Here is a 22,977-nt window from a genome sequence, read left to right as displayed (position 1 = left end):
CTGTGTTGGATCAAGGACACATCTAAAACCTGCAGGACACCGTCCCTCGAGGCCTGGAGTTGCCCACCCCTGTTCTAGCGGTACAGCAAAAACTCATGGAAAACGGTCACATGTTTTTGTACAGGTTTATGAGCCAAAACCCATGAAGTCTTTTATCCCAGGTTCTTTTTTTTTTTTCCTACTAAACTTTCACATTAAAGTGACAAAAAACTGAAACATTCTCATTTAAAATCCCTCAACAGTAATTTAATGGTTGCTGCTAACTTTTGTTGGAGGTCCATCACTATATATCTGCTATAGGAAGTAGCCTGACCTTCCCACAGACACACCAAGACACCTGAATTTGAACACGTTTTGTTTTTTTTATTCCAAAATGTTTGGGGTAAAACAAACCGTAAAAGATACAACATAATTAACCAAGCAGAGGGAAATGAACACAATGGAAAGAGAAAAAAAAAATCCACATTAACTTCTGTTCTGTTTCTCATGCAGAGCTCCCAGTGAACTGCTAAGTAGTCAAAATTCTTTCTTCTTCAAACACTGAAATGAGAGTTCAAATGTCCGTACTGATCACCTGCCTCCGGACAAATGTTTGCAAAGAAAACATACAGCTTCTCCTCCGCTGTGGTGCCTGAGCCTTCCCACATATTTCAGTGACATAAATGATTGTAAAACTTAGATGGATCAGGGGTGTGTGTGTGTGTGTGTGTGTGTGTGTGCGCGCACGCGCAAGTTATCATCCAAAACAGGTAAATTACAGTAAGGCACTTTGCTAGTCAAACCCAACAGATTCTGAACAAACACTTGAAATGAACTGAACTTTTATTTTACAATCAGCAATTCAGTGCAGCCACCCAGTCATGAAACAATGAGGTGTGTGAATGGGATCTACACAAAATATTATACACTTTGAACTCAGTGTAAATGTGAACAAATGGTGCGCTTACAATCTAAAGGCGGGCTTTTCATTGATACTGAAAGAGCAGGAATGACTTCTGGATTCAAAGCCTAAATTTCAAGCAGGATGGATGTCCAAGTGCTGCCTCCTAGAGCCTAAGAGAAGTCACTGCACATTGAGTTTACAAGCAATATTTGCAATTGCCAGGTAAAACAACAGGATCTGTAACATTTAATGTTTACCAAGGTTCCTTTTTTTTCCAATTATTAAGCTACTTTGACAAGTTTTAACGCAAGTATACCGGTACATGGCTTACAAATACTAAATGTTTATATAAAAAAGGGAAGAAAAAAACATGGGGAGAAGTCTGTGGACAGAGCTGTACATGTGGACGGCTGCCGGCTTCAATATTGAGCTCCAAACATTTCAGGTTTTGAAGGGGAATTCTTTACAGCCTGGAAGACCTCTGCAAACATTTCTTACACTCAATGTATCCTTCAGAAAATCCTCTTTAGAGTGATTTCTAAAACCAAAGCAGATGAAAAAGTCATGAGTAAATTGCATTATTGTCTATCAAAAAGGTTTATAGTGTTGATTCTCTTCAAAGATCTAGTCTGGCAAGGGCCAAACAAATAGGAGACCTATTTCTTAATAGGTTGGAGACCTATTAAGAAACAGCTCATAGGAAATATGCCACCAACGAAGAAAAAGAAAATTGGCTTTGGGTGGTACATATTCTTTTGGTTGCCAGGATTAGCTTCAAAAAGAAAAAAAAGAAAAGAAAGAAAAAGCAAAGAAAAACTGAACTAAGGGAGGATAATCCTACGACTACCAAATTCCAGGCTTTAGCAGAAGGATGCTGGTCTGTGTGGAAGAAAGTAACAATGTGTACAAGCCTGCTGTTTGCTCTTAAGGCCAAAATAGAAGGCGACATTTTGAGGCAAAGCATGTTTTCTTTCTGTTGCTCAGAAGTAGCCCCCTGCATCAAAACTTGTTCAGCATCCCAAAACATGCCTGGCAGGTAGCTTAGAGGAAACAGCACAACAAAAGGAACAGCCCCGTCTGGCCTCACATGGACCACTCGGCTGGACATTCTTCAAGTCTTATGCACGTCTGGATGATGTAAAATCAAACTGTGTCAGGTTGTTTGTATGTTTTTTTCTCATTCTTGTTTTTTCAGTTGTTGTTGTTAAGGGGGATGAAAGAATCTCAGCGCTCTCTTGCTGTCATGGCTGAGACAGTCTTGATGGAAGAGACGACCACCAGGTCTCTTGGGTCAATAAAGCAGCTGTAACAAAGGTCTGGATGTAGCTACAGTGAACTTAAGAGTCTCTGAACATAAATCAACAGTAAGCTTTCACCCCAGACCATTATTGTCTTGAAGAAAACAACAAAAAGAAAAAAGAACCAAAAAACTGAGAAACTAAAAACTGTCCATTTCTTGACTTGACACTTCACTGGTGCAGAAAAGGGGGAAGGAGGAGAAATGAAACAAGGAGAGACGCATCCTGATCAGGATCCAAGAAACTGGAGAAGCTGTCCTTGGTACTTTCTCCTCTGAAACACTACCAGGGGGGGGAAACAACAACAAAAAAACGGTGGACATATGATCGGTATCAAGAGGAAAACCACTCTTTGGCAGCAGCCTTTAAACCGACAACTAGTGGTTGACGAGTCCCTGTAGCATCATCATCAGGCGCCGCGCCCTCTTGCTGAGCGGGCTGTGGGGGTCCTGCTGCAGGAAGGCAAAGAGCTTTGGTCTGACCTGGGCCAGCACGGACGACATGTGGTCTCTGGTCAGGGGGTCGCTGTGGTCCAGATTCATTACCGCATCCTCCAGGTAGCTAAAATGGAGGGAAAGAGAAAGAGGTCAGATAACAATGAACACCTACAGAGGCAATGGCAGGCTCAAGGAAAAGAAAGCGTTTGTGGTCATTTGGTGGAAAAAAAATTGGAAAATTTAAAGGTTTGCATATACAACCTGAAACTTCATTCCATCAGCAGTAAGTTATTAACATATAAAAGCACCAGAAGGACAATTTGCACAAATGACAATTTTGGGGCTTTTGAGTAGGGATGCCAAAATCATTTAACATTGAGGGCCACATACAGCCAACCTTGATGTTAAGTGGGCCAGACCAGTGAAAATGCATTTTCTGACAATGTAAAACATGTTTAACTGCACATTTAATCCCTGAGATAGCTTAATATAAGACAAAGTAGTACAATTTAAATGGCACATCTGAGTATTTTTCTACATGATTAATGTGTAAAATTACAGAGGGTTCTGGTAGCTCACAACCCAGATTGTCCCATATTTATAAAACAGTTTTTGTTGATTATTGTTGTTTTTAAAACTGAAATTTCTATAGTAGACACTAAAGTAATGACAGTAAAACTTTTCTGTCATTTAATTGTCATCTATTACTTATTTATTTTGGTGTAGTATGCATGGCCGTGAGAGAGGTCTTTAGTAGCACGAAAAGCTACAAAACGTGTAAAAACAAAAAAAATACTATTAAAAGTAAAAACAAATGTATGCCCTCTTCCACATTTTGTAAAGCTGTCCAGTGGGCCAGATTGGAGTCTTTAATGGGCCAATTCTGGCCCCCGGGCCTTATGTCTGACACCCCTGCTTCAGAAGGAGAGCAAGCCGAGTTCTCATTTTGCTTTCAAAGTTTGAATGTCAAGCCTGTGAACATTGTGCTTTCATCAAACTGCCCAGCAGAAATCAGCATCACCTGCCTCCTGTCCTCTCGCTCGGGATGCACTACACTTAACTCCTGAATTAATTGTAAGAGTCAGACATCTGGTGGTGAGAGTGTCCAGCTGTACAGTGGAAATGACCATTCATCACAGTGTCCGGAGTGCTACCTGATCCCAGTCTAACATTAGAGCTGTTCCCATGTTGCCAGTTGGTCTCCTGCCAGAGCCCCACAACACACACTGCAGGTCTATCAAATCCCCCTCAGCACTGCCAGCACACTGTTTAAAGGGGCTTTTAATGTCACTGCACATATCAGCACAGATACCATATGTCTCTCTGAAAGTTAATGTCTTGCCGAAGTTAATTTGGCTGTAACTGCATTTTGTCAAACACCTCAAAACCACATATTTAATTGTTTTTCCACGCTGCCTCAATTGTTCTCGTATTCATTTGTGCAACAGTGTGTACTTCACAGCTAGCTAATGATGCAGCTAAGAGCACAGATTTTGTGCATAATGACACCCTCTGTAGTCCCAACAATCCTAGCTGTGCTTTGGGAATCTTTTATGAGCTTCTTCTGAAATACTTCTAATCACAAGTCCTGAAAACGAAGCCTGAAGACAGCTCTGTGGTATCTTTACCCGGATGTGAACTACAATTTACTCCACATATACTGTGTACTTAACAGTCTGATTTATTTTTGCTCATGAGTGAAAGCTTTCCTTCATAATTAAAGTTAGCCAGCAGTTAACACCAGAAACAATGGTGTTAACTGCTTATAATCTATTTTTTTTTTAAATTTAAAATAAAACTCAGAGCTATGATTTTCTCAGTCTTAATAAGGTTTCTATAGTGCACTCTTCTCTGCTGATGGCACACAAAGGTCCACATTAGCAGCTGTAGTGTAAACTGAGAAACAAACAGATGATGTGGACACAGCACGATGCTGTAAAGGGACTCAGAGACAAAGAGGTTTTCAGGGAGAAATGGGTATGAGAGGACAAGCTCTTCTCAGAAGAGAGGGGCACAGTGAGAGTGCTTTCTGATGTCGGGCTATCCATGAATATTCTAAATGATAAAAATCACAAAGGGAACAAAAAATCAGCTATTTGACTGTAAAAACTATAATTCAGTTGCGAGGAGGGGAAAAAAGCAGCACTACTGGGTCCTGTCTTGCTCTGAGCTGCACCAAAAGCTGAGTTTCTACCAAAAAAAAAAAAAAGTTGCCAGGGGCATTGAAAGAGGATAATCCACCTCTGATACTTTATGCTGTGTGGCACAGTGGGGAAAGCTGCGTCTCTCTCACTGCTTCAGACAAGATACAATACCACGTGTACAGGGAGAGAGCTGAAGGATTTATCCTACTAAATTTGCAGAATATACAGATATCAGGTGAAAAAGTGCAAGTAAAGTCTGTTAAGTCTTAATAGAATATAATAGAATATAATATATATTCTATTCTTAACCTAATTGATTCACTAACTTTGTGATGTGCAATTATCCAAACCTTTGCCTATAGAAGCAGTTGCAGAATGAGCTTTTTGGTCATATCTGCCTTTCATCTTCTTATATGACAAACTGAAACAAGAAAAATCAAAAAGAGGACCAAAAAAAAAACAAAACAAAAAGTACAAAACTGAACTACATGGGGGGGGGGGGGGGGGGGGGAAGATACAAGGACGCAGCAAGAACAGAACAATAGAGTGCATCCAAAAACTGCGATGCTATTCATGGGATCATCGGCGTTCCCAGGATAGCCATGCAGCAGGGCTACAGACGGAGCCGGGTGATGGGGTCAGCACTTTAGCACCGTTTAGCACGTGGGAGATGGGGAGTAATGAACATACAAAACAGATTAGATGGGCAGCAAAAGTTTAGACAAAGACAAGCTTTATTACTGACTGAGGGGAGCATAAGAGCCGGCGTGTGTGGGAGAGAAGACATCGCATGCAATTCAAAAGTTATAATTAAGACGTTATGTGATGACATAAACCTGCACAGTTCACGGGTTTTTGATTAAAATCTATGACGTTTTCCAAAATTACAAGTTATGCCTGCTGTATCACAGGACAGGTCTTACATCAAACTACAATGGTGTGAGACAATAATGAAATTATGATATCCTGCAATGAAGAGTAAGAGTGCTCAAACTGTGCATTGTCTTTAAAGTGGAGACAGTGCATGGATTTTTAGTATTCAAACATCACAGGATTTTTTATTCACTTTTATTTAGTGAATGTCTCCTTTTAGTTAAACTTCATGCTACTTAATGGTTATTCAGAATTTAGACTTAGCATTCCAAAACTGGAGCTACCTCCACACAGCAAGGCCAAGTAATGTTTGGGAGTTATGATAAAAATGTGCATTTAATGTAGTGTGCATATCCCATGCTATTAAAAATGTGTCTGTTGTTATTGAGGTTTATATCAATAAGTAAGCTGGATAAATTTTATAACTGATAACTTAAAAAGAAGGGGTAGGATTAAATAAGTGTTTCCTTGTTCTCACTCCTTTTGGATACGTAAACTAAATCAGATTCAGTGGAGCACTGTAGTGTATTTTGCTTTATTTTTATATGCTTTACTATTTTTTCCTAAATGACTATGTATATTATGTACTTGATCAAAATAAATAGGAAAAACAAAGATTTTTTAAAGTTTTTCAGCACTACAGATGTTGGAAAAATGCAAGAATAATAAAGCTATATTTAAAGTGGTCAAAGGAGCTTGCAAAGAAAAGCGTCTGGACTTCTTTAAATTACTTGAAGACGTTTCACCTCTCATCCGAGAAGCTTCTTCAGTTCTAAGGTCAAATGGTGGAGAGTCCCAGATATAAACCTAGTGGGAGTAACCCCCCACAGAGGGACAAAAGGACCCTCTAATCGCCTGAGCCAAGGTGTGAAACTGGGTGTGGGTCCCAATCAGCCAGAGTTTCGGGTGAGTTCATTGTGAAACCTGGCCCCACCTTATCATGCGAATTCCTGAGATCAGATGGCCCAGGATGTGAGTGGGCGTTAAGGCGTCTGGGGAGGCATCTCAAAACTGGATTATAGATGGCAGAGAGTTGGTGTCGTAAACCACCGCCTCTGTTCAAAGATGGTCGCTCACAGTGGACATAGATGGCTTCTTTCACTCCTCTTTCAAACCATCTGTCCCTCTCTGTCCAAAATGTGAACATTGGCATCCTTGAAAGAGTGTCCTTTATCCTTAAGATGCAGATGGACTGCTGTGTTGTGCCATGCGCTTGTGAAGTGGCTGTTTGGTCTCTCCAATGTAGAGGTCTGGGCATTCCTTGATGTACTGTATCGCATACACCACATTGTTAAGTCTGTGTTTTGGCGTTTTGTCTTTCGGGTGAACCAATTTTTGTCTGAGCGTGTTGCTGGGTCTGAAATACACTGGGATGTCATGCTTGGAGAAAACTCCTGAGTTTTTCTGATACACCGGCTACATAGGGGATGACAATGTTGTTGCGTCTGTCCTTCTTATCCTCCCTCGCTGGTGTCTGGTCTTCTTTTCTGTGCCTCTTTGCTGACTTTAAGAACGCCCATTTAGGATAGCCGCACGTTTTGAGTGCTTCCTTTACATGTGTGTGTTCCTTCTTTTTTCCTTCAGGCTTAGAGAGAACATGTTCTGCCCGGTGGTGTAGGGTCCTGATTACCCCAAGTTTGTGTTCCAGAGGGTGATGGGAGTCAAAGAGGAGGTACTGGTCCGTGTGTGTGAGCTTCCGGTAAACTTCAATGTTGATCGACTACAAGAAGACAGCTCCTTGGAGGACAGGACCAACTTCACACCCAATCAGATTTGCACACTGTTAGACCTCTGCCTCACCACTACATATTTCAAATACAACGAGGGTTTCTACAGACAAAAACATGGCTGTGCCATGGGCTCCCCCGTGTCACCTATTGTAGCCAACCTTTACATGGAGGAAGTGGAAAGAAAGGCTCTTGGCTTTTTCAAAGGAAGAGTACCCAGCCACTGGTACAGATATGTAGACGACACCTGGGTCAAAATCAAAACACAAGAAGTGGAATCCTTCACTGCGCACATTAACGCTGTGGATAAAAACATCAAGTTCACCAGGGAAGACACAAAGGACAACTGTTTGCCTTTCCTGGACTGCGCCATGCACATTGAAGAGAATGGCAACCTCAACATCGAAGTTTACCGGAAGCTCACACACACGGCCCAGTACCTCCTCTTTGACTCCCACCACCCTCTGGAACACAAACTTGGAGTAATTAGGACCCTACACCACCGGGCAGAACATGTTCCCTCTAAGCCTGAAGGGAAAAAGAAGGAACACACACATGTAAAGGAAGCACTTAAAACGTGCGGCTATCCTAAATGGGCGTTCTTAAAGTCAGCAAAGAGGCACAGAAAAGAAGACCAGACACCAGCGAGGGAGGATAAGAAGGACAGACGCAACAACATTGTCATCCCCTATGTAGCCGGTGTATCAGAAAAACTCAGGAGAGTTTTCTCCAAGCATGACATCCCGGTGCATTTCAGACCAAGCAACACGCTCAGACAAAAACTGGTTCACCCGAAAGACAAAACGCCAAAACACAGACTTAACAATGTGGTGTATGCGGTACAGTGCAGCAAGGAATGCCCAGACCTCTACATTGGAGAGACCAAACAGCCACTTCACAAGCGCATGGCACAACACAGCAGTCCATCTGCATCTTAAGGATAAAGGACACTCTTTCGAGGATGCCAATGTTCACATTTTGGACAGAGAGGACAGATGGTTTGAAAGAGGAGTGAAAGAAGCCATCTATGTCCACTGTGAGCGACCATCTTTGAACAGAGGCGGTGGTTTACGACACCAACTCTCTGCCATCTATAATCCAGTTTTGAGATGCCTCCCCAGACGCCTTAACGCCCACTCACATCCTGGGCCATCTGATCTCAGGAATTCGCATGATAAGGTGGGGCCAGGTTTCACAATGAACTCACCCGAAACTCTGGCTGATTGGGACCCACACCCAGTTTCACACCTTGGCTCAGGCGATTAGAGGATCATCAGGGGGTCCTTTTGTCCCTCTGTGGGGGGTTACTCCCACTAGGTTTATATCTGGGACTCTCCACCATTTGACCTTAGAACTGAAGAAGCTTCTCGGATGAGAGGCGAAACGTCTTCAAGTAATTTAAAGAAGTCCAGACGCCTTTCTTTGCAAGCTCCTTTGACTACGATGACCTGGATGACTGAGAACCTTCACAGACATATATTTAAAGTGCAAATAATAGCACAACATTCCTGAGAATTTATGAATCATATTTAGTCATCTTTATGTTTAGGAACGAGTGGACTTGAGAACAAGGCTCAGTGCTTCTGATAGAGGTAGCAAACCCAAGGTTAACCTTCAGCTTGAGTTTCCTTCGTCATCATTTTTCAATTACTGGAGGGTAGCTTCACATTAGACGCCTAAATCTAATAAAAATAAACCGGAAGGCACACCTTAAAGTTATATAAGATGCTAGATTTGACATTTTACCTTGCTGATCTGGCCTGAGGTCTTCTTTTTTTCCCCTTTTCTTTTAAGTTTCAGTGATGTCAAAGAGAATTCATGTGGCTAGGTCAGGGGTGGGCAATTCCAGGCCTCGAGGGCCGGTGTCCTGCAGGGTTTTAGATCTCACCTTGGGTCAACACACCTGAATCACATGATTAGTTCATTACCAGGACTCTGGAGAACTTCAGGACATGTTGAGGAGCTAATTTAGCCATTTAAATCAGCTGTGTTGGTTCAAGGACACATCTAAAACCTGCAGTGACACCGGCCCACGAGGCCTGGAGTTGCCCACCCCTGGGCTAGATGCTGCACCGATTCTTTTTGATGGAGAGATCATTAGTCCAGAAGTTCAACAACTGGTTGAAACTTACATTTGTCCCATTTTTACTTCTGCTTTTCATAACCGGAGACAAAGTGCTTCCTTATTCATCTTATGTTACTGTTAATTACAAATAAACATTTATGAATCTGGAAAAAATACAGCCTTGATCAGTTGCCAGTTACATAAAGCTAAATTTTCTAACTGACAATACACAAATCTCTCTGCTACTGAAGCATCTGCCTCCTTCAGAGATACTGTAGTCATGCTGAGCCTGGTCCTGTGTACTGTAGCATGCAGCCCTGAGCACTGCTGAGTTTACCTATTCTTAGGCTGAAAGTGATTACCCTGATATTCCTAATAACCCAGAATAAATAAAGACTCTTAACATGTATTGTGATTGCCAGTTCAGAAAAACAAGAGCAACTAGTGGAAAAAAGTTTGGTATAATACCACCTGCTGTACTTTATATGATCCACCAACCTGTCTGCCCAGAAACAACAGGCCAATGGGGATGCCACAACATCTACCCAGAGACCTTTGTGTTACACCTGAAACTGAAATGTTAAGGTCTGTTCTGAGCAAGCATGAAAGCAAATCATTTTTTTCAGTGTAGTTTTATTCACTTCCAATTTTTTGTTTAATGGTTCAGCCTTTGTTCAGTCATTATGACATTAGTCTAATCCCAAACCCAAACACAGAGAAGACTCACATCCACTAAAATCTGTGAACGGTCATATCTCACTGAACAACTACAGTGTAAGCCCAACTGTGTCTACCGTCTTCTGGCTTTCTGTGTCTGTTTACATATTACATGCAAATTAATGAAAAAGGATGTGTTCTCTTTGACTCCAGAAAAAAAAAGAAAGAAAGAAAAGCCTACTGTAAATCTGTACCTAGCTGCCAAAAATGACAACCTTTGTTTACTCACCTGATTTTGAGCTCAGAGCGAGTTGTGAGGTTGGAAGAAAGCTGCTGGATGAGAGAAAGCAGCACGGGCTGGCTTAGAGGGCAGGGGTGTTGTCCGAACACCTGCTGAGAGTCGATGGTCTCACACACATACAAGACCAAATTCAGATCAGTCGCTGACAGAGCCTGTAGAGTAAACCAAGACGGGGGGTTACCAATTTAACCACTTATATAAATATTTGCACCTGAATTTAAGTTTAAGTATCTCTTTCCATACAATAAGCCTCTTAAGGAAAGGTGCACTCCATCAACAAGCAAGTTATTAATGCAGCATTTCAGTGTCAGTCCCATCCTGACTTTGAAAGCTGGATTGAGAATAGGTAACAATGGGCCGATCAATTCAATTCTATGTCGTCTGTGAAGGTTCTCAATCATCCAGGTCATCGTCGTCTGCGCCTGGACTTCTTTAAGTTTCAATTCTACGTCATTTTCCGTTTCCAAAACATGAGATCCTCAAAAGTTGTGAGCAAGAGATCTAACATAATATGAAGGAAGCCAACAATCAAGGCTGAGCAGTTTGGAGGTACTTTGCATCAGCTACACCAAATGAGATGGCATGACCAAGCTCAGACAAAGCTTTCCATGCTAAAATTTAATATTAATTCCAACCACAAAACTACTAGATGTGTTTATAACACAAAATCTTTTAAACATTGCAGAAAATTAGTAATTTTAACTAGCATGTAAGCTTAGACGGGGTAGTTTTTCAGCTTAAAAGTAGAGGGGCAACGTGTTTTACCACAATTCAAAGCATTTTCACATACAAAGTCACTTAGGAGTAAATACAAGCATAATGAATGCCTGCAGCACAACTAATGCACTGGTGGGGTTTGCAAGTGGGACTGTGGAGTAGTTGCAGGATAATGGCTTTCTCGGCCCTGGTGGACATACATGCATATGAGAGTTATAGTGAGTTGTTGCCTGCATTAATTAGTAGTTGGAAAACACAGCTCAGCTGCAGAGGAAGCTGCAGTGCAACCTTTAAGCCTGGTTACATCAGTGTGTGCGTGTTACCTGCTGGAAAGCCTGATTGAGTTGGCCCTGCTGGAGGAGCTGCAGGATGTTCGTCTGCTGTGTCTGGTAGTCTAAATGTGCTGTGGGAACTGGTGTGCTGGCCGCCGACCTCATTGCCTGCATGATGCTGGAGGTGACCACTGCCTGCTGCTCCTTCATCGCTAGGCTCACCTCACCTTTGACAATCCGCTGCACATGGCTAAGAATAGACTCCTGCAAGCTGAGCAGGGAAAAGAAGGACAGTTATCCTCCAAGTTGCATGAATCTTAAACAAATACGCTGCAGTCTATTTTTGCGCTTTGGGGAAAATCCTTGCCCTTAACCTACAAGATATTGGCTTAAAAACTGACTCTGCACAGTTTGGCGTTGTCATTTCCTTTTCAAGAGTTTTAGTGGGCCAGCTATTTTCTCTCTGCTCTGCTCCTGACAATCTATAAACTCTAGAGGCCTTGAAATTAATTGCAGGGGGAACAAGAGACCTGATCGAATTGATGTTCTTACATTAGCCCCAGGATTAAGCTTTGCTTGTTTTTACTCTCCAATCTATTACACACTTGCTCAATATGCAGTAAGTAAAGCCATAGTGGTACATAGGTATTTGCTGGTATGCGTAGCTGAAGTTCAAAATGTCCACTTGGTATGTAAGTCAACGCTGCAAGATCAATAAATGTGAACAACATCACTCAACAACAGGACTGTTTTAAATACTGATTTGCAAGACCATATTTTTTTAATGCTGTAACGGAAGTAAAAGAATAATCAAGTGTTAAGTGACAAACTAGAAAAGTAAAAGGTAAAGTAAACAGTTTTGGGAAGATTCATTTACTTTTTTTATGTGGGAAAAAAGTTTCACTTTTCTAGTAACACACGGCTCACACAGTGGTAAACAAGGAACAGCTCAGTTACATACTTTCCCACCATCATCTGGATCTGATGCTGGACTTCAGCCCGGACGTTAGCTGTGATGTTGTTGCCCAGCTGATCAGTGGAGCTCTGGAAGTTGTCGATCATCTGCTGGAGCTGGCCAATCATGGGGTCTCGTGTATCCTGGTCTCTCTGCTTTCTGTTCTTCATATGAGTCTCAAGCTGCTGGATGTCTACAAAGATGAAAGTCAAGAACAAAATCTCTCATCACGCAAGAAAACACATCTTAAATACTGTCACAACTCTAGTGAGCAACATTTTTCATAATGATATGAAATGAGTCAGTGCAACATGAAAAGGCTCTCTTACTTGCTTCCACTGGCTCATTTTATTTGGAGCTAGTTTGCCGAGATGCAAGTGTTGTGTGCAGATGTGACCCTACATGTGACTGCTAGAATGACTAGTGCAGGAGGATTACAGCATTATGTATCAATAATTATTATACATTTGATGTTATTGCACCATTTTAAGCGAGTAACATTTGGGCATTAAAACACTGCTGAAGGCAGATAACACAGCAGTGCAGATGTTAGTACAGCAATCACAAAAAGCGCATCAATTGCCACTTTCACAGTTACGACAGCCTGGTAACTATTTGAGGCAGACCCACTTTTTCCCCCCACTTGTAGTTCTCAGAAGTCTCTTTCTGGCATGGAGTAGGTATACTTTCTCAGGATAGGTAGAGATGTTAACATTTGGGAAACATGTTTATTAATATTAGCTTTAAATGGAGGAAAACCATGTGCAAATTCAAGTGAACAGTGAAGTACAGAATTTTATTTTCTTACTGAGTTAACTAGCCACTGGTGAGCTATGAAATCACTTATGAGTTTCTATTAGCAGTATGAATTGGTGGGGGGGGGGGGGGGGGGGGGGGGGGGAGGCTGGAAGGTTATGTAGTTACCTGGGGACCTTACAGCAGTTACTTAACAGGTAGTCCCCAGAACTGCTTGCCACCAAAGCAGGTAATATTTACAAAGCAAACCTTGGATTAATTTTAAATTAGAGGAGCGGAACTGTGGCCTCTCACATTATAAATTTAAAAAAGATCAGGTTGCGGCTTCCAAGAGTGGGCGTGAGCACAATCTCAGAATAAGCAGACTGCTTTTCAGCACATCAGCGGACTGGCTGGGTCTGTAAAGGCATCAGTACAAAAGTTGTCCCTGAGATCTTTCAGTGAGACACTTACTTAATTAGAGTTCCACATACAGCTCCTTATTTCAGAGCTAGACACTGAGAACATTCAATATGAAGAAAGCAATAATGCTAAGTATCCAAATAAGGTCATCAGCCATTGTAAGCCATCGGGATGCCTTTAAGAGAGCGTCCAGAAACTTTTAAAGCAACTGTACATCTAATGTTTTAGTGCACCTAGACAACATGTCCTGCAGTGGATCATTACATAGCTTGATATTTGTATGGTGTTTTGTACAAGTTTATCATCGTCCTTCATTTCCTTACATTCTTGTGTGCCTTGTTTGAAGCTGTCGTTGATTTGCTGAAACATGGACTGGCAGCCTCTTTCAAAAACAGGAAGCACAATGCTCTGGAAGGCATCTTTATATGCTGCCTGGATGGGGCCCTGCATCGCCTCTGCTGCTGCTCGACCAATCGCATCCGTTGTGTTCTGGTGAACAAGAGGCAGGGAGAATAGGTTGATGTAGAAAATAAACAGTAAATAATCCTAAAAGGCCCATCCTGCATAGCAGTGAGGAAAAAAATACAGACAAGTGGTAAAGTAAGGCAGTCACCTACCTTCGATTTCACCACTTTGCCAACATTGTCCTTCAGGGTGACCTCCACAGCAGTCAGTTTAGCAGCAATTGTGTTGTTCAGCTGGCCTGTCACTGGCTCCAAAGTCTTAGAGATTGCTAGAGAGGGGAAAAGACAGATTAGCAGGAACCCCTCTATAATTAGGCATGTGATCGAGGCTGGAGGCAAAGAAAGACAGGAACATCTCATCCTCGAATACGAGGGCAGGAGAGGCGAGGCAGGAACACATCTCTCAAGAGACTGCTTAATTTTAGTGTCTCAGTCCAACACACCTCAGCTGCCTTTGCTATATTTAACATTACTTATGCCTCAAGATGATCTCAAGCATTAAATAACACAGTAATTTATTGATGTACAACCTGGTGTGCACTTAGAGCTTGGCTTTTTTGTCAGAGCTGGAAAAAAAACAAACAAAATGCAGCTTCACAGAAATTGTAGCCTTTGTTAATAACTGCTATATCCATATTTATATTCATCAGTGATTTGTAGTGTTAACCTCATGATATTTGGTTATTAGCAAGGAAAAATACGAGCTATTCTGTTCATAAACCATTTGCTCTTCTTTGATCAAAATGCCAATAGATCAAAAAAGGTGAAAGTAAATAAATTTTAAGTTCTTAAAACTTTAAGCTTACAAGACAACTAAGCTGAACCACAACATTTGTGCAACTTAGATTATACACACTGCGGAAAAAACACCTTAAATATTATTAAATATACCTACAATAAACATTTGTATATCAATAACAGAAAGACTTGATAAGAGACCCCAGAGGGTGGGACAGGGGTTTAACTAAGTTTGCAGCATTTGCAGACTGGACATGTTTTAGTACATAAAGATCTTCCTGCTCCTCAACTTACAAACATTAAAATGGCTCAATACCACCATCATCTGGAAAGAGAAGTGACTGATCTAACGATTGCCTGGTGAATCTATTTAGTCTGACTCAGACTGTATTATCGGTTTTCAATGTTGCTGTTAGAGACAATTGTAGGTCTAAGGAGGTTGAGGGGGAAAAGGGTCTGGACTTCTTTAATTTCTTGAAGACGCTTCCCTTCTCACCCGAGAAGCTTCCTTAGTTCTAAGAGCAATTGGTGGAGAGTCCCACATGGACCAATTGCTCTTGCAACTGAACAAGCTTCTCAGATGCGAAGTTAAACATCTTCAGAAAATCCAGATGATTTTCCTTCCAAGCTCCTTAGACTACAATGACCTGGATGTCTAAGACCCTTCACAGACATAATTGGTATACAACAATAATTAACATCCCATTTGAACAGACATCTGACACTTAAAAGTAAACATCTGTACAATTCAAAAGAAATGAAAAACATGAAAAAAAAATCATGAGAAACACCTTAAAAATGTGTTATCAATACAATTCATTTCCTTTATGTGACCTTTTTAAATGTATGAATCTCAGTGATGCTTAGCAGTGAATAGCACCCATCATGCTCTGGGAGTGTGTTTGGTGTTTTCTTACTTTGTGGGACTGTTTTCTTCATTTCGTCCCGAAGCACTTTGTCCATTCTGTTGGTCAGAGCTGAGCTGAGGGCATGGCTGAGATGCTGGCTGAGTTGTTCCTGAAGCTGCTGCTGATGATTCTGACTCTCTGCCAGAACTCGCTCAAGTCTGCGGTCTGAGGTGAAGACAGGTCAAGGCTCACAAGAATATGATTGTAACCGGCTCATTGCTAAAAATGCAAGCATCCTGTAATGATAACGATTTCAAAGATGTGGCTAAAAGACATTTAAATCTTTGCACAGTCACAGCTGTTCACTGAGCCTTTGGTATAAATTTTTTCTCAAAACATTTATTTTGGAAACATAATTTAAAAAAAAACCCCAAAAAAACCCAATCATGAGTGAGTGAGAGATTACTGAAGGATACGTTCTTGCTCCTGGTGATTTGTCAGGACATGTTCCACCTGAGCCATAATGGAGCTCTGCATGGTTTCAATCTGTCCCCGCAGTTCAGTTAACTCCCTCTGCTGGCTACGCAACAGCATCATCAACTCGTCCTGTACTTCTGCATTAAACTTTTAAAGATGAGGAGAAAAGCTGAATTAAAAGAATCCAAGAATGAGAAACCAAAGAGCTGCTGAAACAAACAACATGTTATCAAATAGTAATAATTTACAAGACATTATCAGTAACAATCAACTTTCTAAAATTAAAAATAAAATAATGCACTTACTGCACATAAAGGCATGACACATCTAACCAACATAAAAAAGGAAATTTTTCTTTTAGGAATTTACCTGACCAGAATCCATTTGCCTGGACTGTGATGACTCACTGTAAACATGAGAAACAATGTTTAACTAAGTACTCAATACTACTTATAGCACACTTAATACTACATTAATGCATAAAAATCAATTTGTTTCATTTACCTAAACTCCTTATTTTCTGACGTTTATTAGTTTTAAGAACTTTATTATAAAATAATATTTGGCTTAAATTAAATGCAATAATGCTAAAGAAGACAAATAACTCAATCCTGCTACTTGATGTAGACATGAAAAAAAGCATCAGTCTACCTGTAATTCAGTGTGAGTAATCACTTTCTTTTGCTAGTCAACACCCTATAAAATGCTCATACACTGGTCAAGTCTAGACCAATGTAGACGCAAGACATGCAGGAAAAAAAAAAAAGGGTACACTTTGCAGCTACACGATCGGGCATGACGTGTAGCTGCCAAAAGTTTGATCTGTTGTCCCCCAATACCACATTTTGACTGGCTCTGGTTTACTAATTCAACATTTGAGTCCCTCACTAAAAAGTGTGGCCTAAAGAAATGTGCTGATCTATGAAAACATCCTTACCAAAACCCCAAAATGAATGTAAGTCATAACTCAATTAACAGCAACAGCTTTAATAGTTTCTGGGATAAAAAAAGGGAATACACAGACTACAAGATCATGTCTACAAATTTTAGTAGTCCACTGAATTTTACTATGTTTACTTAAGTGAGGGAGTTAGATAAACTGTATTCAAAAATTTTCTGGCTCTCTTGTGACATATGTGACGCAGATGTAAATATGTGTGCGTGTGAAATTTAGCTTTAAACCCTGTTGATCTGTGCTCTGAATCTGTACGGTTTTTAAGATATATGGAGATTATTTTTAGATTAATGCTTCCAAACTGATGATTCTGTTAAAGCCATTAGCTGACTACAGATGTGTGAAAGGTGTTCATAGTGAGACTAAACCCATTAGTCCTCTGATTTGATGCTGGGATGATTGAGCCATTTCCTATTTCCATATATACCTCATGAAGGTCGAACAAAGTGTTTTAATTTCACCAAACTATGATCAAAAAGCAAGATAGTTTGCAGCGGCGCCATCTAATTACTTACTAATCTAAGGGTTCTCTTCGTTGTTTTCCTTTTTATTAGTTTCTGAAAACAGCAACATCTTGATGCTCAAAGTATAAACAAACCTGTCGTCTTTCTTGATCTTTCTCTTTGGCTTTGGCGATCCTCGTGGTGAGGTTTTCCAATCATTCACCGGTAGTCTATGTGAAGATCGAGAACCACAGTTTCCAGAGGATGATGCCAGACTGGCCACCTCATCATCAGGGTCACTGAGTCATACACAACACAGAAATGTAGACAGTAAGTCAGCTGCTGTAGCCTCTAAAGCAGAGTTTAGACCAGGGGTGGGCAATCTCAGTCCACGAGGGCCGGTGTCCCTGCAGGTTTTAGATGTGTCCTCGAACCAACACAGCTGATTTAAATGGCTAAATTAGCTCATCAACATGTCCTGAAGTTCTCCAGAGTCCTGGTAACGAACTAATCATGTGATTCAGGTGTGTTGACCCAAGGTGAGATCTAAAACCTACAGGGACACCGGCCCTCGTGGACTGAGATTGCCCACCCCTGGTTTAGACCACTTGTTGTGGAATCAGCTGAAAAAAAAGTCAATAAAATCAAACCATTGCTGCGCCTTGAATGTGCAGCGCTTTATCATGAGTTTGTTGCTCATGATAAAGTCCATTCTATTGCCTGTTTCATTTGCATAAACAAATAGATGGTGGGTTAATGTATGTTACCTCTGCTCGGCTCCAGCGTCCTGACTGTCATTCTGTGGCAGGTGATATGAGCGTCGATGGTAAGGTGAGCTCAAGTGTCTGTCCTGTGACTCCTCTCTTGAACTGCAGCAGGCATATGAGACAAACACACCAATACTTAAATTAATAAAAAAATAAATAAAAATCTTCACAATGCCATTTTCATTGCAACATAGCATGACAACCTGATGTGTACGTGAAACTACCTGAACAAAAACCAGGGGTTCTGAATGTTTTATACACAGAGAAATCAAAACAGGCTTGTGAAATGTTTCACACAGGATGGGGGTTCAAGTATTTATATGTTAGATTACACACCAGTCAACAAGTCCGTTGTCCCTGAGACTGTTCCTGGTTTCTCTGGTGATATCTGGAGCAGCTGGCCATGGTGTGTGGCTAACGTTGCCATCTGAGGACCCTCCTCCTATCACAGGATTTTCCTGTGATAGCGCATTCTCAAGCAGAGATGGTGTGTGACTCAGTCTGGACTCAGACTCTGCTGCCCCACCCACAGGCCCTTCTGCACCTCCAAGTTCAAGGGCCAACAAGCTGTAACACAATATATATTGGCTTATGTAATTTAGAGAGCATTTCTGGACTGGGAAAATAAAATATAAAGCCAACACAAATGTACATACATTAAAACAAGAAAGTGAAATGAAACTGTAGAATCAGAATCAACAGTAATTATGGTTATGTAAGGTTATGGAATAAGCAAGCTGTCAAACTGGTGACATGTACAATGTTTTCCCATTACAAACACATTACCATTTCCCATATCGCTTGCACAGTGATCTTAACTTTGACATTATTACCATTGAAACAAAAAGAAAGAGCTGAGGTTGCGTTGCACAAATGATAACACTTAAGTGGATTCAAAATAGTTTTAAATGTTTCCACAACTTTTTGTTGTCTCTGTATCATTACAACATCCACACAGCTCTGACTCCACTGACATATAACCAAAGCTAATCTAACATTACGCACATTAGCCAATCAATGTCCTAACTAAAACATTTCTTATAGTATAATAAATGCCATCAAAAAATAAAAGCAGGGTTGCACAGATGCAGGCAGTGCAGAAACATCCCCCTGCAGCCAACGACAGAACAGTTAGCATCTGCTGCAGGGAGTTATCAAGAGCAGCCCTAGTGAGGAAATAGAACTGGTCAGGGGCTGCTTATATCTGAATTTGATGTCACAAATGGCTGCAAACATGAGTGGCTCATTGAGAGAAATTGTAGGATTCATGTGGAAAAGAAAATATACAAGGAGATTGTCTTTTCTCACACCCTGTGCTCTAAAACAGTGAGGAAGATGGTTTTACATAATGTGCTACTACCCTAATCAAATGGAGTAGTAAACGTAAAAAGTGTCAAACTTTAGTTTAAGTGGATCATAAAATCTCAACACTATTATTTCTGCATGCTTTTTAATACTCCTAATCGCTTTTTAATTTACATACCCGCTGTTGCTGGCTGAGCGTGGTGAGGTTAACAAGTGCAGTGCAGAGGCGGCAGAGGCCATGCTGTCTGTCTGGAGGGCAGAAAGAGGCAAGGGATCCAAGCTGGACACTAGTCCACGCTGAAGCTGCAGGGTCTGAGAGGCGATCTCTGGCATGTCCTGGGACATGGCTGTGGATGCTGAGGAGATGACGTCAGGGGAGCGGGCTCTAGTTGGAGATGCCAAAGGTGGCAGGAGTGGAGGATCTAGAACCTGAGAGCTGTCGAGTACCAGAGGACCACTAGGGGTTGCCAAAGCCTGGATATGGAGAATAAGAGTTTATTAAAATAAGTCATGTCATGAAGAAAAGGGCAAGGTTAGTTGAAGTAGGAGAGTGGTTTAGATCATACCTGCAGGCTCTCGAGTCCGGGAAGTAGCACAGTGGAAGCAGCTCTTGGGCTGCTGGTGGAGGCAGAGAGTGGCAGCCCAGTACTGCTGTTGTCAGCCCTGTTAGGACTCTGACTTGCATCCTCCATAGCTCTGAAAAACAAGCATACATATTCCCAAATGTAACCAAAACCAAAACAGTAGGGAATTATTTGTATTCAGCTGTTAGAGATAAATGGAGTCTTTAAAGTAAACAAAAGATAACAGAGGCTTATTTTTTATAATTAACAACTGGAGATAGAAAACAACCCAAAATCATTTGTCTTCATCCCTGGCTTATTTGAAATAAGTACAAATCTAAAAACTCCACATCCTGGTAAACATAATCTGTAAGAACAGCATTCACCAACCCAAACTGCATGTTATAAGGACACAGATGATAAAATATCATTTGTGATATCATCTTCACACTTTCATATACTAAAATTTTCCGTTTTCAAATGAATATATAGAGAATTCTTAATTCCATACCTGTTTGTTGAGTCAGAGTTGCTGCTTATAGCTGTCACAATGGTCAGACTGCTGGCACTGCTCCCCGGAGATGCTGGTACCTGAAAGGATGACAAAAAGATGATCTTCAGGCAGAAAATATGATAGAAGGTTTGGATAATCACTGTTCAGTGTTTATAAATCGGTTTAACTGAAGCGCATTGCAGATAAGTTGGGTGTTTCACATCTGAACCCCATTCGCAATGATTATATTTATCCAATATTTTATTGACTTTATTCAACTGGGACTGTAGAAGGCTGGGAGACGGTGGAGGGGTGTCCCTTGACTGGGTAACTGGTCCATCAAGGGGCTAACACAGTGTAACATTCAAACCTACAGCTAATTTGGACTCACCAGTTAACCCAACATGCATATCTTGAGACTATGGAAGAAAACCAGAGCATCCATAAAAGCAAAGAGCTAATAAGGAACAATTTGTCCTTTTGTATGTTATCAGCTTTTCTTTCAGTGCATAACTAGTCCTATTTAGTTTGCACTAGTGTGTATTAACAGGGTGTTGAGTGCTGTTGCCAACTATAGATCAATATGTGGGCGAAGGTGCTATTCACCGTGTGACAAATCAAAAGAAGACACATGGTGTTCATTTGCTGAAGCTGTAACGGTTTTGGTCGTTCTGTAAACTTCAGAAATTTTTTAGACTCATCAATTTTCTTCTCATCAATCTACACAGAATATTCATAAAGAATGAACAAATACAAGCTTTTTTAATACAAATTAACATAACTAATCTATATTACAAAACTTGCAATTAATATCCAATGCCCAAAGATGGTTATCAATTGTCTTTGAGATGGTTCCTCAAACTGACTGGAACCCACTGGTACCTAACTACATTCAACACCTATGAGTTTAAAACTTATAGCTCACAGAACCAAGCTGTGTGGTTGAGAACAAAGGTGTGTCAGGGCAAAGACTCAAGAAGATTTGCTGTTGTCATTGCTGCCAAAGGTGCTTTAATCAATTATGAAGTGAAAGGTTTTAATAGATTTCACTTCATAAAAACGAACTGAAAGGTATTAATTTGCAATAATACTTTTGCAAATGTAATACTTAAACATTTTTTGTATCTTGTGGAGTATTAGGTCTAGTTAGATGAGGTAAAAAGAATGGAAAAGGTTTGAAAACTTTCTGACTACAGCGTAAGGATAAGTTCATACTGAAGTGCTCGGTGTCATGAAGGCATCAGGAGTCATCAGCTTGGGCATCACTCCGCTGCCGGTGCCTGAATTTGACAGGAAGTCTGAGGGAGCAGGAAGTGATGGGATCTTCCTTAGATCAGTCTGTGAGCCACTTCCTGAATCCTTGTCAGAGCTTTGATCAGTGAGATGATCTGAAAACCCAGCTGGAGACATAAAAAGTGAAATTACTTCCATTTTGTGGCAGAATTTGATCTAAAATAAATAATTTTTAAATGATGTATAAGCAGATATAAATAAATTTGATTTCAAAACTAAAGTAAATTATTTATGAGAGAAGACTAGAGGTGGACCAAATGTGGAGTAATCATACAAGTTGCCTTATTTTCATTGAATTCGTCCCTCTCAGCATAAATACTAAATCCTGTCAGTTAAAGAAACTGCTATCTTACCCAGACCATCCTGAGAATCTGAATGAGGAAGGAAGGCCGCAGAGTTGGAACCAGCATTGGGCTGAAACCAAATCTGAACATCCTGCAAACTCCTGCAAACATATAAATGTAGAGACATTAAACAAAATTACTAATAATTACTGATACTGCCATATCATACCATGTGTAAAATGAGCAGCAAGCTGCCTCTGCATTGACGACTATAGTATCTTTACTCCAAATAGAAAATGGCACACTTGTCAGTCTTTCATTTGGGTTGACTGCTTTCAGAGGGTGGATGGGTACAGAGAGACGTGGTATACAGCACTGTTTTAACAAAGAACAATTACATGCTATATGTCCTGTCCTTCTACAGAAGCTTTCCAGTACAGTAGATTTTTCCACAGCACCGACCCAGTGTTGGAAAGAAATGTCAGCTCCAACACAAGAGACTGACACTAGTCACCAAGTACACAATAAGTGTGCACATCTGCAAGCAATTCCATGGAAATATACGGAGCTTGCTGACTGGATGAAAGGCTCCTTTACAGAAGAAATCCAATAAACTTGGCTGACAGCAGAATTATGAATATGTTAAACTGAGCGTGGTTGCCCATTCTATTCTATTTTCAAGAAAAAAATATTACAACACAACAATATTAGTGAGTCCTATAAGAAAGTTAATCACTGGTGTGTACTAGGAAAAAAAGCACATTTTGGTCATTCAGTGTGCATATAACTGACCGCCTGTAAACCAAGATGTCCTGTTAAAGCGTTAAGTTAAAGTGACACAATCTTAACACTTTTCACCA

General features: G+C 40.7%; 1 protein-coding gene across 1 annotated transcript in view; it reads right to left on the bottom strand.

The window, feature by feature from the left end:
* Positions 1-342: 342 nt before the first annotated feature.
* Positions 343-22,977, bottom strand: part of edc4 (enhancer of mRNA decapping 4) — a 29,857-nt gene continuing 7,222 nt past the window's right edge. The window contains exons 14-30 of the mRNA XM_004564606.6: positions 22,187-22,278; positions 21,756-21,940; positions 20,559-20,638; positions 20,051-20,180; positions 19,663-19,958; positions 18,516-18,746; positions 18,180-18,281; positions 17,568-17,711; positions 16,384-16,420; positions 16,014-16,161; positions 15,607-15,762; positions 14,105-14,220; positions 13,811-13,976; positions 12,336-12,522; positions 11,426-11,645; positions 10,374-10,537; positions 343-2,742 (exon numbers count right to left, since the gene is read on the bottom strand). Coding sequence (XP_004564663.1) covers positions 2,559-2,742; positions 10,374-10,537; positions 11,426-11,645; positions 12,336-12,522; positions 13,811-13,976; positions 14,105-14,220; positions 15,607-15,762; positions 16,014-16,161; positions 16,384-16,420; positions 17,568-17,711; positions 18,180-18,281; positions 18,516-18,746; positions 19,663-19,958; positions 20,051-20,180; positions 20,559-20,638; positions 21,756-21,940; positions 22,187-22,278 — 2,638 coding nt within the window. The 3' untranslated portion in view covers positions 343-2,558. The remainder of the gene's footprint in view (positions 2,743-10,373; positions 10,538-11,425; positions 11,646-12,335; positions 12,523-13,810; positions 13,977-14,104; positions 14,221-15,606; positions 15,763-16,013; positions 16,162-16,383; positions 16,421-17,567; positions 17,712-18,179; positions 18,282-18,515; positions 18,747-19,662; positions 19,959-20,050; positions 20,181-20,558; positions 20,639-21,755; positions 21,941-22,186; positions 22,279-22,977) is intronic.

This window comes from Maylandia zebra, linkage group LG7, assembly GCF_041146795.1.
Source record: "Maylandia zebra isolate NMK-2024a linkage group LG7, Mzebra_GT3a, whole genome shotgun sequence".
In the NCBI taxonomy this organism is placed as follows: domain Eukaryota; kingdom Metazoa; phylum Chordata; class Actinopteri; order Cichliformes; family Cichlidae; genus Maylandia; species Maylandia zebra.
Note: the sequence above shows the minus strand (reverse complement) of the source record. Positions and strands in the feature narration are given on the sequence as shown.